Raw genomic sequence first — 14,181 nt, forward strand, 5'->3', positions numbered from 1 at the left:
TTTTCTGGATGGAAGTGGTAGAGACCTAGAGAAAGAGTGCTAGCTAAGGGGAAAAGGATGGAAGAACAGTATGGGAAAGCGCTGTGGGCTCTGGCCCAGGTGGGTGGGAGCTTTAGTCACCAAAGGGGAGTACTCAGCTGGCGAAAGTGAGTCAGGAGGACTTAGCCTTGCCTTTGTGACACGTCCTTTTGAGATGCAGGTTTGTCAGATCGTGTGTGTTCATGTGTGTCGTTAACGCTCTACTGGGACCTGCTGGCAGCTGCCCTTTCACACCTTCAGAGTATGAGTGCCAACGATGCATCCACCAGTGCTGTCAGCACTGGGGAGTTGGTTTGAACAGCACAGACTGAGATGCCTACCCGTACAGATTTTACCTTACCCTGTAAGATGGTGTGCATTTCATGCACCTCACCACTCCCAGTGTGGGGATCTCTTGTGTGTGCAGGGGAGTGCCTTGTGTGTGCCCGACAGCATGGCAGTCATGAGATATACAAATCCATTTCTACAGATGAGAATGTGTGCAGTGTAGCAGGAGCATAGCTCATACACTATGAGCTGAAAGAAGGCTGAGGCGAGGCTCAAGGAGACTCGTGGGAGGACCTAGGCGGGCAAAGCCAGGAAGCAAGCATTCCAAGCAAAGCACCAGCCTGGGAAGGGAGGGAGGAGAGGGAGGTTCCAGCGTGGCATAGACACGTTGGGTTCAAGGGCTGGAGGTGGAAGTGCCAACTAATACTGGAGAGGCCATGGTGGCGATTACGGACAGCTCTTACAAGCATTTGTGTGTAATCCTCAAATCCGCCTCATGGCATGCACGGTTTTACCCCATCGTACGTACGGTGAGACCGTGCGTGCAGAGTTCCCTCTCAGACATGACGGTGTGGGGCATCTTGTGTGCATAAGTCGTTGCTTTTCCTCCATTCACCTGATCTGACCTTGAGGAGGCCTCCATGCAGGGCAGTGCGGGTAGAGCTCCTGCTCTGTTCTCCCGGGTACCCTTGGCTTTGCCTCTTTCAAGTGTTGCCATTATTCTGGCTGGTAGCGAGGAAGGTACAGCTATTCTGATTGTCACATCCAGACCTTGACCCATGGAGCCAAGGGCCCTCTCCTAGTGTTACGTGCCATCCCAGCAGGAAATGGTCACTGGTTCAGTCTGTGTTCCTAGGGTTGGGGACAGTCTCTCCCTGCTGAGACACACAGCAGGGGCTGGACATGAGGAAGGGAGAACTGAGCATTGTGCTGTGAACTGTCCAACCTGAAGGACAGTCCCTAGTGGATGGGTGGGTTTGGGATGCTGGGGAGAGTGTCATCAGCACGTAGGCCAGGTTAACCTGTGCAATGGGTGAAATCAGCTAGGCAGAGGACAGATACAGGTCAGAAAGGGAGAAGAGCCCAGGATGAACCCCTGAAGAATTGACATTTGAGAGGCCGAGTGCAGGAGGAGGCACCCACAGGAGCCTTCAGCAGCCAGAGGCATGGAAGGGCACAGATGCCAAGAGAGCATGTTTTAGGGTAGTGGCCACAGCCCCTTGTGTGGAGACTACCAGGCCTGGGGAGGTAGGCACAGGAGCAGGTTTCTGAGCTTGGCAGTGTGGCAGTGCGTCACCTTCAGCATTTTCAGTGAGTGTTGAGGGTGAATTCTAGGTTCAAGTACACTGAAAGTACAGTGAGGAGACAGTGACAACATTTTGGGGCACTTATGTTGAGAAGCCTGCTTGTGGAAGAAAGAACTGGACCCTCAGGGTAGTTCTGTGTGTGTGTGTCTGGGTGTGTTCTGTGTATACATGTGTGGCTGTGTGGTCATATGTGCATGTGTGTTATATGTGTTCCTATGCATGCATTGTGTGTCTGTGTGTGGCTCCTATGTTCCTGTGTGTTGATGTGTGTTACTGTGTACGTTGTATACTGTGGTTATGTGTACTTGAACATGTGCGTGTGTCTCTGCATGTGTGTGTGCTTACATGTGCACATGTATCTGCTAAAAACCCTACAAAATCAGTAAGAGAAGGGTGAGTCATGTGGTCTGCTTCATATGGGAATACAGTTGAGCTCTTCCCGAATAAGCCGGGAAGCAGGAAGCTCTGCTCCACATCGTAGGCCTTCACTGTGTTAATTTGAGAGTTTGTCTATCACAATCATCACAGCTTCATTGCACATCTGATTTCTTTTAATAGTTCTTTAGAGTTTTTACGACAATATTGTACCTTTAATTATTATACAATATTTACATTGTCTTGTGATTCTAATGGTTCTTCAGTGATCCACTGAAAACACCTTTATAATCACTGAATACGATATTAAAGAAGGGCTTTTCTTGACTGTATCACATTGCTTTTAGATCTTTGAAACTGCAGAAAAAAGCCAGGCACAGTGGCTCACACCTGTAATCCCAACACTTTGAGAGGCCGACTGGTTTTGAGTCCAGGAGTTCAAGACCACCCTGGGCAACATGACAGAATCCTGTCTGTACAAAAAATTAGCCAACTGTGGTGGTGTGTGCCTGTGGTCTCAGCTACTTGGGAGACTGAGGCGGAAGGATCACTTGAGCCTGGGAGGTGGAGCTTGCAGTGAGCCAAGATTATGCCACTACACTCCAGCCTGGGCAACAGAGCGAGACCCTGTCTCTAAATGAGTGAGCGAGCGAGCAAGTGAGTGAGTGAGTGAGTGAGTGATAAAACGGGTTTACAAGACACAAATGTTTCAGATAGTAAAAAATATTTTTTAAAATGGAAAGGAGTTGGCCAGGCGCAGTGGCTCATGCCCGTAATCCCAGCACTTTGGGAGGCCAAGGTGGGTGGATCACCTGAGGTCAGGAGTTTGAGACCAGCCCGGCCAACATGGCAAACCCCATCTCTACTAAAAATACAAAAAGTTAGCTGGGCATGGTGGGTCACGCCTGTCATCACAGCTACTCCGGAGGCTGAGGCAGGAGAATCCACTTGAACCTGGGTGGCAGAGGTTGCAGTGAGCCGAGATTGCACCATTACACTCCAGCCTGAGCTGCAGAGTGAGACTCTATCAAAAAAAAAAAAAAAAAAAAGAGGCCGGGCGCGGTGGCTCAAGCCTGTAATCCCAGCACTTTGGGAGGCCGAGACGGGCGGATCACGAGGTCAGGAGATCGAGACCATCCTGGCTAACACGGTGAAACCCCGTCTCTACTAAAAAATACAAAAAAAAACTAGCCGGGCGAGGTGGCGGCGCCTGTAGTCCCAGCTACTCGGGAGGCTGAGGCAGGAGAATGGCGTGAACCCGGGAAGCGGAGCTTGCAGTGAGCTGAGATCCGGCCACTGCACTCCAGCCTGGGCGACAGAGACTCCGTCTCAAAAAAGAAAAAAAAAGAAAAAGAAAGAAAGAAAAGAAATACTGTAGGTAACACTACTATCTCATCACACTCATTTTCTTTCTTTTTCATTTTATTTTATTATTGTTGTTGTTATTATTTGATATTGAGTCTCGCTCTGTCACCCATTCTGAAGTGCAGTTGCATGATCTCAGCTCACTGCAAACTCCACCACCGTGCCTGGCTAATTTTTGTATTTTTAGTAGAGACAGGGTTTCACCGTGTTGTCCAGGCTGGTCTCGAACTGCTGACCTCAGGTGATCCACCCACCTCGGCCTCCCATGGTGCTGGGATTACAGGCGTCAGCCACTGTGCCCAGCCCTTTGTAGTATTTCTTCTGATTTAAAATTTGTCTCTGCCAGTAGTGTTTGTGTATAACCTTGTCACTATAGAGCAGATGTAAGGCTGGCTGAGTAGCTAGTGTATGCAAAAAAAGCATTCTACCCGTTCCAAAGTAGTTACAGAATAGAAGAAAACTGAGAATGTCTTTGGTCTGCACATATGGTATAGTGTTTTTGTAGTGGGTAAACATATAGACAGTGAACGATCTGTCCTCTAGACACGTAAAGCCTTCATTGTTGGTTTTCCTGATCACTTCCATGACGCATTTTGGCTCTTTCAGAAATCAAGTGTTTGTAGTGTGTGGTTCTCCTGTTTTTCATTACAGGGGCCAGACACCTGCTGAGTCGGATTTCCAGGTGCTCGAAATTGCTCGAAAGTTGGAAATGTATGGCATCAGATTTCACATGGCTTCTGACAGGGAAGGAACCAAGATTCAACTGGCGGTTTCCCACATGGGTGTACTCGTGTTTCAGGTAGGCCAGTGGGGAAGGGAGGGGTGAGAACAGGGCAGGGGAGGTATTCTGCAACCTGGTGGGGTTTGTTCTTATAGATGTTGGTAAATTTTTGTCCTGATGAGTAAGGTCCTCGATTTGGAAGAGGGGCTTTGCATATCATCCAATCCAACCTCTTACTCAGTGGGGAAATTATTCTTTTGTCCTTCTCTGACACAGATGTGAATATCCTCCATATCATGGAGCCCACTGCTTCCTGGGACTGCCTCCCGCCTCCCTGGATTCCCCACTGCCTCCTGCCCCACCAGGGCTGCCCACTGCCTCTGGGACTTCCCATTCCCTCCTGGGATTCCACCTACCCCCTTAGAATCCTAAAACACAACCTGTTTTTTTTTCCAGTGGAGCAGTCTCTGTGCTGTGGGTGTGATCTGTGCTGGACTGTGAACACTTTAGAGTGGGTCACAGTAATCATTGAAGTAAACAAACTAGAATAGAGTAGGAAATAGCAGAGGGATTGCTTGTGATAAGAGTCAGTGTTGTCTTCTGAGGTGTTTGTATTAGTTGTGATGCATAGGTAAATAATTACATCAATGGTGAGCACGGCCTGCTCAGTTCCATTTGTGGTCATGTGTGTGTGTGCTGGGGTTTGTGATGTCCAAGAAGCTTAAGTGTGACTGCTGGTGCCAACTAGAAGGAGCTTTTCTTCTTATTCAGGCCCTTCACATATCTGAAAACTCTTGTTGGGGCTCCCTACGTCCTCTTGCACCCAGACTAAATATTTCCAACTTGTCTGGGCCCCTCCTTTTGGGGGCACTCCAGTCACTGGCCCTTGTAAAATTTAGCACCTCTGATAGACTATGGTAATCCCGAAAAGGTCTCCTCGATGCTGAATGTTGTAGGAATTGTCGCTGTTGCAGTCTGGGAGCCCATTGCCTGTGTGACCTGCTGTTTTTTTATGGGCTTGTTTTAACCTGTGACTATCAAAAAGAGCTTGGTCTGATTCAGACCTCCCTCATCAAGCCATGTTTATTATTGTTTCCTTTTCCTTATTTTTTTCTTTTAACCTAGCTGTCAAGTTTCAATTTCCTGTCAGAAAAAAAAAATTAATTTTGAATTTAGAATATTGTGTTACATTTCATACTAAATGTGATTAGAGAACAGTAAAACTTCATGATAGAGACCAACCTTAGCAATCCATGCCTTCAAGTGGAGGGTCTGAGCATCCCCTGCCTACATCTGCTGATGAGTGTTCCCCCATTGCACAGAGATGAAAACCTCACATCCAAACTGAGCCATTGTCACATTTCCGGAAAAAAAACAAATAATACAACCTAAAGAAGTTGTAAAAGCAAGGGATTAGAAACTTCAGATTGAAGATAGCAGACTGAATATATGTATTTATTTTTATTCCCTGAAAACCCTGAACACAATGACAGTGAAGGCATTTTTTAAACATTTAAATCCATAAGAACAAAGAATGGGAAAACAGCCCATGAAAGATGAGGGATAGCAGCAATGTTTAGAAGCTGGGAAATGACACAGTGAGTGGGACCTGACTGTAGAGTAGGGAAGGCTGAAATCTCACAGCCTGCAGTGGCAAAGTCACAGTGCAAGCCAGCGTGTTCCAGGAGCCCCAGGAAGGGCTCCCAGTTCATGCTCAGGAGAAATAGGAATGCTCCTTCCTCAGAAATGTAAAATGTTATCTTGTAATTTTTTATATCAGCCTTGTTTGTGATAGTAAAATTTTGTGAATTAACCATTGGAAAGCCAGTTAAATAGCCTGGCACAGTGGTTCACACCTGTAATCTCAGCACTTTGGGAGGCTACGGTGGGCAGATTGGCACATTGCTTGAGTCCAGGAGTTTGAGGCCAGCTGGAGCAACATGGTGAAACCTCATCTCTACTAAAAATACCAAAAATTCACTGGGTGTAGTGGCATGTACCTGTAGTCCCAGCTACTCAGGAGGCTGAGGTGGGAGAATCACCTGAGCCCAGGAGGTCGAGGCTACAGTGAGCCAAGATCGTGCCACTACACACCAGCCTGGGCACCTAAATAAGTAAATAAATAAAAGCCAGCTAAATAAATGGTGGTGCATTCATGTGAACAGAATATTGGGCAACTGTACAAACAAGGAAGCAGTTCTTTATATCCCAATAATGAGACATCCTTCAGGATGCATCATTACATGGAGAAAAGATTCAAAACTCTATATAGTAGCTACTGCTTGTGGGGAAAAGAGAGAAAATTATATGTGCACTATATTCCACACTACAAAATGAACTGGTGACATTAATGGCCCCAGGGAAGGGTGGCCAAACTGGCAGGCTTTGGAACAATGCTGAGAGGGAGACTTGCACTATGGACTCATTTTTGAACCTTCAGAATTTGAGCCTTGTGAATATATCACCGTATTACATTTTCACAAAACCTTCACAGAAATGAAACACTGCGTCTCTGAAACCAACAGGATGCCATGACAGAAACAAATGGAGAACATAAAAACATTTGCAAATTAAAATATAGGCTGCCCCAGTCCATCACCACCCCGTGCCGCCTACCTGGTCTGCACGCCAGGCAGGGTCATCGAGCCTCTTGGTCCTGCAGAATTGTGCTGGCAGATGCTCTGCTACTTTTTAGCAGGTTTTCAGCCTGGCCCCACGTGCAACAATAGGAACCCAACCCCAGCAGACCTTGGGCTCTCCAATTTCATCTCCATCATCCGCAGAGGTATGGCAGCCTCAGTTCTAAGTGCAGATATTTAAAATTGTAATGGAGGAGGATCCAAGATGGCTGATTAGAAGCAGCTGAGGTCCACGCCACTCACGAAGAGGAAAGAAAAGGGGTGAGTGAATTCACCTTCAACTGAAATATTCAGGTTCTCACACTGGAACTAACTAGGCAAACAACTCAACCCACAGAGGATGAAGAAAAGCGAGGGTCGGGGTTAATGGCCCACCGAGGAGCAGCGTGGAGCCAAAGGAACCCCACCCCCAGGCAAGGGAAATGGTGAGTGATTGTGCAAGCTCACCCGGGAAACCACACTTCTCCCGCAGATCTTTGCAACCCACTATCAGGAGATCCCCTCATGAACCATGCCACTAGGGCCTGGGGTCCAGTACACAGAGTTGTGTTCAGTCTCAGCAGAGCAGCCGCTGAGTCACACACAGAGACCCAGGAGTTTCACACACTTCAGCCCCAGGACCCCCAGCAAAGTGGGAAATCTGTTTGTACAAATCCCTAGGAAGAGGGCTGAATCCAGGGTGCCAAGCAGTGTCATTCTGTGAGGCCCACTTCCACAGCACCTCACAAGTTAAGACCCACTGGCTTGGAATTCTAGCCAGCCAACAGCAGCAGGCTGGAAATCTGCCTGAGATGGATCCGAGTTCCTGGCGGGGAGCGGGGTGGCCACCATCTCTGTAGTTCAGTTGACTCAGCCATTTCAGCCTGCTGGCTTTGGAGAATATAAACAGCCTGGATAAGGCAGAGTTCCCCCAAATGCAGCATACCTACTCTGCAAAAAGCAGCCAGGCTGCTGCTTTAAGTGGGTCCCTGACCCTGTTCCTCCTGACTGGGTGAGCCACCCCCTACAGGTGCATTTGGGCCAGCAACAAGTCAGTACCCTCCTGGCACAAAGCTTTTAGAGAAGGAAGCTGGCTGCCATCTTTTCTGTTTCACAGACTGTGCTGGTGATACCTCCAGGTACAGGAAAAACCAAGGCAACTAGGGTCTGCTCCAGGCTCCCAGCAAACCTCAGAGGCCCTGTGGTAGAGTGGCCTGACTAGTAAAAGAAAAATAACAGGCCAGGTGCGATGGCTCACACCTGTAATCCCAGCACTTTGGGAGGCTGAGGTGGTTGAATCACTTGAGGTCAGGAGTTCAAGACCAGCCTGGCCAACATGGTGAAATCCCATCTCTACTAAAAATACAAAAATTAGCTGAATGTAGTGGTGGACACCTGTAGTCCCAGCTATTTAGGAGGCTGAAACAGGAGAATCACTTGAACCCGGGGAGGCAGAGGTTGCAGTGAGCTGAGATCGCATCACTGCACTCCACACTGGGCAGCAGAGTGAGACTGTCTCAAAAAACAAACACCTGTAATCCCAGCACTGTGGGAGGCTGAAACAAATCACCTGAGGTCAGGAGTTCAGGACCAGCCTGGCCATCGTGGTGAAACCCCATCTCTACTAATAATACAAAAAAAAAAAAAAAAAACTTAGCCAGGCATGGTGGCAGGCTGAGGAGGGAAAACTGCTTGAATCTGTGTGGCAGAGGTTGTAGTGAGCTGAGATTGTGCCACTGCACTCCACCCTGGGTGACAAAGTGAGACCCTATATCAAAGAAAAAAAAAAAAACAGAAAACAACAACAACATGAACCAAAAAAAACACATAAAAACCCCATTCAAAAGTCAGCAACCTCAAAGATCAAAGTTTGATAAACCCACAGAGATGAGAAAATCAACACGAAAAATGCTGAACACTCAAAAAGTTAAAGTGCCTCTTCTCCTCCAAATGACCACAACACCTCTCCAGCAAGGGAGAAATAGAAATGGGCTGAGGCGGAGATGGCGTTATTGACAGAAGCAGGCTTCGGAAGGTGGGTAATAATGAACTTTGCTGAGCTAAAGGAGCATGTTGTAACCCAATGCAAAGAAGCTAAGGACCGTGATAAAACAACACAGGAGCTTATAGCCAGTTTTGAGAGAAACATAACCAACTTGATGGAGCTGAAAAACACAACATGAGAACCTCACATTGCAATCACAAGTATCAATAGCAGAATAGGCCAAGCAGAGGAAAGAATCTCAGAGCATTTAAGACTATCTTTCTGAAATAGGCAGACAAGAATAGAGAGAAAAGAATGAAAAGGAACCTCCGAGAAATATGGGATTATGTGAAGAGACCAAACCTACAACTAATTGGGTTACCCAAAAAAGACAGGGAGAGTGGAACCAAGTTGGAAGATGTACTTCAGGATATCATCCAGGAGAATTTCCCCAACCTAACAAGACAGGCTAATATTCAAATGCAGGAAATGCAGAGAACTCCAATAAGATACTCCATAAGAAGATCTACCCCAAGACATATAATCATCAGATTCTCCAAGGTTGAAATGAAAGAAAAAATATTAAAGGCAGCCAGAGAGAAAGGCCAGGTCACCTACAAAGGGAATCCCTTCAGACTAACAGGGGACCTCTCAGCAGAAACCCTACAAGCCAGAAGAGATTGGGGGCCAATATTCAACATTTTTAGGAAAAAAATTCCAACCCAGAATTTCATATCTGGCCAAACTAAACTTCATAAGCAAAACAGAAATAAGATTCGTTTCAGACAAGCAAATGCTTAGGGAATTCATCACCACCAGACCTGCCTTGCAAGAGCTCCTGAAGGAAGCACTAAATACAGAAAGGAAAAACTGTCACCAGCCACTGCAAAAACACACTGAAATACATAGACCGGTGACACTGTAAAGCAACCACATAAATAAGTCTGCAAAATAACCAGCTAGCACCTTGATGACAGGATGAAATTCGCACATAATAATATTAACCTTAAATGTAAATGGGCTAAATGCCCCAATTAAAAGACACAGAATGACAAGCTGGATAAAGAGCCAAGACCTTTGGGTGTGCTGTCTTCAAGAGACCCGTCTCATGTGCAAAGGCACACATAGGTTTAAAATAAAGAGATAGAATAAAATTTGCCAAGCAAATGGAAAACAGAAAAAAACAAGGCTTGCAATCCTAGTTTCTGACAAAACAGACTTTAAAGCAATAAAGATTTTAAAAGACAAAGAAGGGGATTATATAATGGTAAAGGGTTCAGCAAGAAGAGCTAATTATCCTAAATATATATGCACCCAATACAGGAGCCCCTAGAGTCATAAAGCAAGTTCTTAGAGGTCTACAAAGAGACTTAGACTCCCACACAATAATAGTAGGAGACTTTAACACCCCACTGACAGTATTAGACAGATCAAGACAGAAAGTTAACAAAAATATTCAGGACCTGAACTCAGCCCTGGATCAAGTGACCTTATAGATAGCTACAGAACTCTACACCCAAAAACAACAAAATGTACATTCTTCTCATCACCACATGGCACTTTCTCTAAAACCGATCACGTAATCGGAAGCAAAACACTCCTCAGCAAATGCGTAAGAACTGAAATAATAACAAACAGTCTCTTACACCACAGCACAATCAAATTAGAACTCAAGATTTAAACATTCACTGAAAACCACACAACTGTATGGAAATTGAACAACCTGCTCCTGAATGACTCTTGGGTAAATAATGAAATTAAGGTAGAAATCAAGAAGTTATTTGAAACTAATGAGAACAAAGAGATAACTTACCAGAATCTCTTAACGCAGCTAAAGCAGTGTTAAGAGGGAAATTTATAGCACTAAATGCCCACATCAGAAAGCTAGAAAGATCTCAGGTTCACAACCTAACATCTCAATTAAAAGAACTAGAGAATCAAGAGCAAACAAACCCCAAATCTAACAGAAGACAAGAAATAGCCAATATCAGAGCTGAACTGAAGAGATAGAGACACAAAAAAACCCTTCAAAAAATCAAATCCAGGAGCTGGTTTTTTGGAAAAATTAATAAAATAGACCGCTAGCTAGACTAATAAAGAAGATAATAGAGAATAATCAAATGAACAATCGGAAATGATAGGGGACTATCACCACTGACCCCACAGAAATACAAACGATTATCAGAGACTACTATGAACACCTCTATGCACATAAACTGGAAAATCTAAAAAAAAATTGATAAATTCCTCATACACCCTCCCAAGGCTGAACCAAGAAGAAATTGAATCCCTGAATAGCCCAATAATGAGTTCTGAAATTGAGGCAGTAGTAAATATCCTACCAAGCAAAAAAAAAAAAAAGTAGCCCAGGACCAGATGGATTCACAGCTGAATTCGACCAGAGGTACAAAGAAGAGCTGGTATAATTTCTCCTTTTTTTTTTTTTTTTTTTTTTTTTTTGAGATGAAGTTTCATTCTTGTTGCCCAGGCTGGAGTGCAATGGCACAATCATGGCTCACCACAACCTCTGCCTCCAGGGTTCAAGCAATTCTCCTGCCTCAGCCTTCCAAGTAGCTGGGATTATAGGCATGTGCCACCACACCCAGCTAATTTTGTGTTTTTAGTAGAGACAGGGTTTCTCCATGTTGGTCAGGCTGCTCTCGAACTCCCAACCTCAGGTGATCTGCCCACCTCGGCCTCCCAAAGTGCTGGGAATTTCAGGCATGAGCCACCACACCTGGCCAAGAGCTGGTACAATTTCTACTGAAACTATTCCAAAAAAAAACTGAAAAGGAGGGATTCCTCCCTAACTCATTTTATGAGGCCAGCATCATCCTGATACCAAAACCTGGTAGAGATACAACAAAAAAAAGAAAACTTCAGGCCAGTATCCTTAATGAGCATTGATATAAAAATCCTGAATAAAATACCGGAAAACTGAATTCAGAGGCATATCAAAAAGCTTATCCACTATGACCAAGTTGGCTTCATCCCCAGAATGCAAGGTTGGTTCAACATACACAAATCAATAAATGTGATTGATCACATAAACAGAATAAAGACAAAAACCACATAGTTATGTCAACAGATGCAGACAAGGCCTTCAATAAAATTTAGTGTTCCTTTATGTTAAAAACTAGGTATCAAAGGAGCATACCTCAAAATAATAAGAGCTATATATGACAAACCCACAGCCAGTATCATATTGAATGGGCAAAAGCTGGAAGCATTCCCCTTAAAAACTGACACAAGACAAGGATGCCCTCTTTCACCACTCTTACTCAACATGATATTGGAAGTTCTGGCCAGGGCAATCAGGAAAGAGAAGGAAATAAAGGATATTAAAAAAGGAAAAGAGGAAGTCAAATTTATCTTTCTTTGTAGATGACATGATCCTATATCTAGAAAACCCCATCATCTCAGCCCAAAATCTTTTTTTTTTTTTTTTTTTTTTTTTTGACATGGAGTCTTACCCTGTCACTCAAGCTGGAATGCAGTGACACGATCTTGGCTCACTGCAACCCCCTGCCTCCCGGGTTCAAGCTATTCTCCTGCCTCAGCCTCCTGAGTAGCTGGGATTACAGGTGCCCGCCACCACACCCAGCTAATTTTTATATTTTTAGTAGAGACGGGGTTTCACCATGTTGGCCAGACTGGTCTCAAACTCCTGACCTTGTGATCTGCCCACCTCAGCCTCCCAAAGTGCTGGGATTACAGGCATGAGCCACTGCACCTGGCCCCACAGCTTCTTAAGCTGATAAGCAACTTCAGCAAAGTCTCAGGATACAAAATCAATGTGCAAAAATCACAAGCATTCTTATACACCAATAAAAGGCAATCAGCCAAATTATGAATGACCTCCTATCCACAGTTGCCAGAAAAAGAATAAAATACCTAGGAATACAGCTAACAAGGGATGTGAAGGACCTCTTCAAGGAGAACTACATTCCACTGCTCAAAGAAATCAGAGAGGGCACAAACAGATGGAGAAGTATTCCATGCTCATGGATAGGAAGAATCAATATCATGAAAATGGCCATACTGCCCAAAGTAATTTATCGATTCAATGCCATTCCCATTAAACTACCATTGATATTCTTCAGAGTTAGAAAAACCTTTTTTTTTGAGACGGAGTCTCACTCTGTCACCAGGCTGGAGTGCAGTGGCACAATCTCGGCTCACTGCAACCTCTACCTCCCAGGTTCAAGTGATTCTCCTGCCTCAGCCTCTCAAGTAGCTGGGACTACAGGTGCCTGCCATCATGCCCGGCTAATTTTGTGTATTTTTAGTAGAGATGGGGTTTCACCATCTTGGCCAGGATGGTCTCGATCTCTTGACCTTGTGATCCACCCACCTCGGCCTCCCAAAGTGCTGGGATTACAGGCCTGAGCCACTGCGCTCAGCCAGAAAAAACTAGTTTAAAATTCATATGGAACTAAAATAGAGCCTGAATAGCCAAGACAGTTCTAAGCACAAAGAACAAAGCAGGAGGCATCACACTACCCAATTTTAAACTGTACTATGAGGCTACAGTAACCAAAACAGCATGGCACTGGTACAAGAACAGACACGTAGACCAATTAAACAGAACAGAGAACTCAGAAATAAGACCACCTACAACCATGTGATCTTTGACAACCCTGACAAAAGCAATGGGGAAAGGACTCCCTATTTAATAAATGATGCTGGGAGAGATGGCCAACCATATGCAGAAAATTGAAACCGGACCCTTTCCTTACACCATATCCAAAAATTAACTCAAAATGGATTAAAGACTTAAATGTAAGGCCAGGCGGTAAGGCCAGGCGTGGTGGCTCATGCCTGTAATCCCAGCACTTTGGGAGGCCAAGGTAGGCGGATCACCTTAAGGCAGGAGTTTGAAACCACCCTGCCCAACATGGCAAAACTTTGTCTCTACTAAAAATATTTTAAAAATTAGCCAGGCATGGTGGCAGGCACCTGTAATCCCAGCTACTCAGGAGGCTGAGGCAGGAGAATCAGTTGAACCAAGGAGGTGGAGCTACAGTGAGCCAAGATCATACCATTGCACTCCAGCCTGGACAACAAGAGTGAAATTCCATCTCAAAACAAAAAAAAATACTTAAATATAAAACCCGAAACTATAAAAACCCTAGAAGAGGGCCAGGCACAGTGGCTGACGTCTGAATCCCAGCACTTTGGGAGGCCAACAGGGGCAGATCTCTTGATGTCAGAAGTTGAAGACCAACCTGGCCAACGTGGTGAAGCCCCGTCTCTACTAATATAATAATAAATTGGGCATGATAGTGGGTGCCTATAACCCCAGCTACTCGATAGACTGAGGCAGGAGAACCACTTGAACCTGGGAGGCGGAGGTTGCAGTGAGCCAAGATCAAGCCACTATACTCCAGTCTGGGCGATGAAGTGAGACCCTGTCTCAAAAACAAAAACAAAAACAAAGCAAAACAAAAAAACCCTGGAAGAAAATCTAGGCAATACCATTCAGGACATAGGCACAGCCAAAGA

The 14,181-nt window shown here is 45.2% G+C and overlaps 1 protein-coding gene across 6 annotated transcripts in view; it reads left to right on the forward strand.

The window, feature by feature from the left end:
- Nucleotides 1–14,181, forward strand: part of FARP2 (FERM, ARH/RhoGEF and pleckstrin domain protein 2) — a 149,351-nt gene that overhangs the window by 65,587 nt on the left and 69,583 nt on the right. For all 6 annotated transcript variants that reach the window (XM_007966995.3, XM_007966994.3, XM_073020232.1 and 3 more), the window contains exon 8: nt 4,005–4,152. In XM_007966995.3, the coding sequence (XP_007965186.2) occupies nt 4,005–4,152 (148 nt within the window). The remainder of the gene's footprint in view (nt 1–4,004; nt 4,153–14,181) is intronic.

Source organism: Chlorocebus sabaeus, chromosome 10, assembly GCF_047675955.1.
Source record: "Chlorocebus sabaeus isolate Y175 chromosome 10, mChlSab1.0.hap1, whole genome shotgun sequence".
NCBI classification, from domain to species: Eukaryota; Metazoa; Chordata; class Mammalia; order Primates; family Cercopithecidae; genus Chlorocebus; species Chlorocebus sabaeus.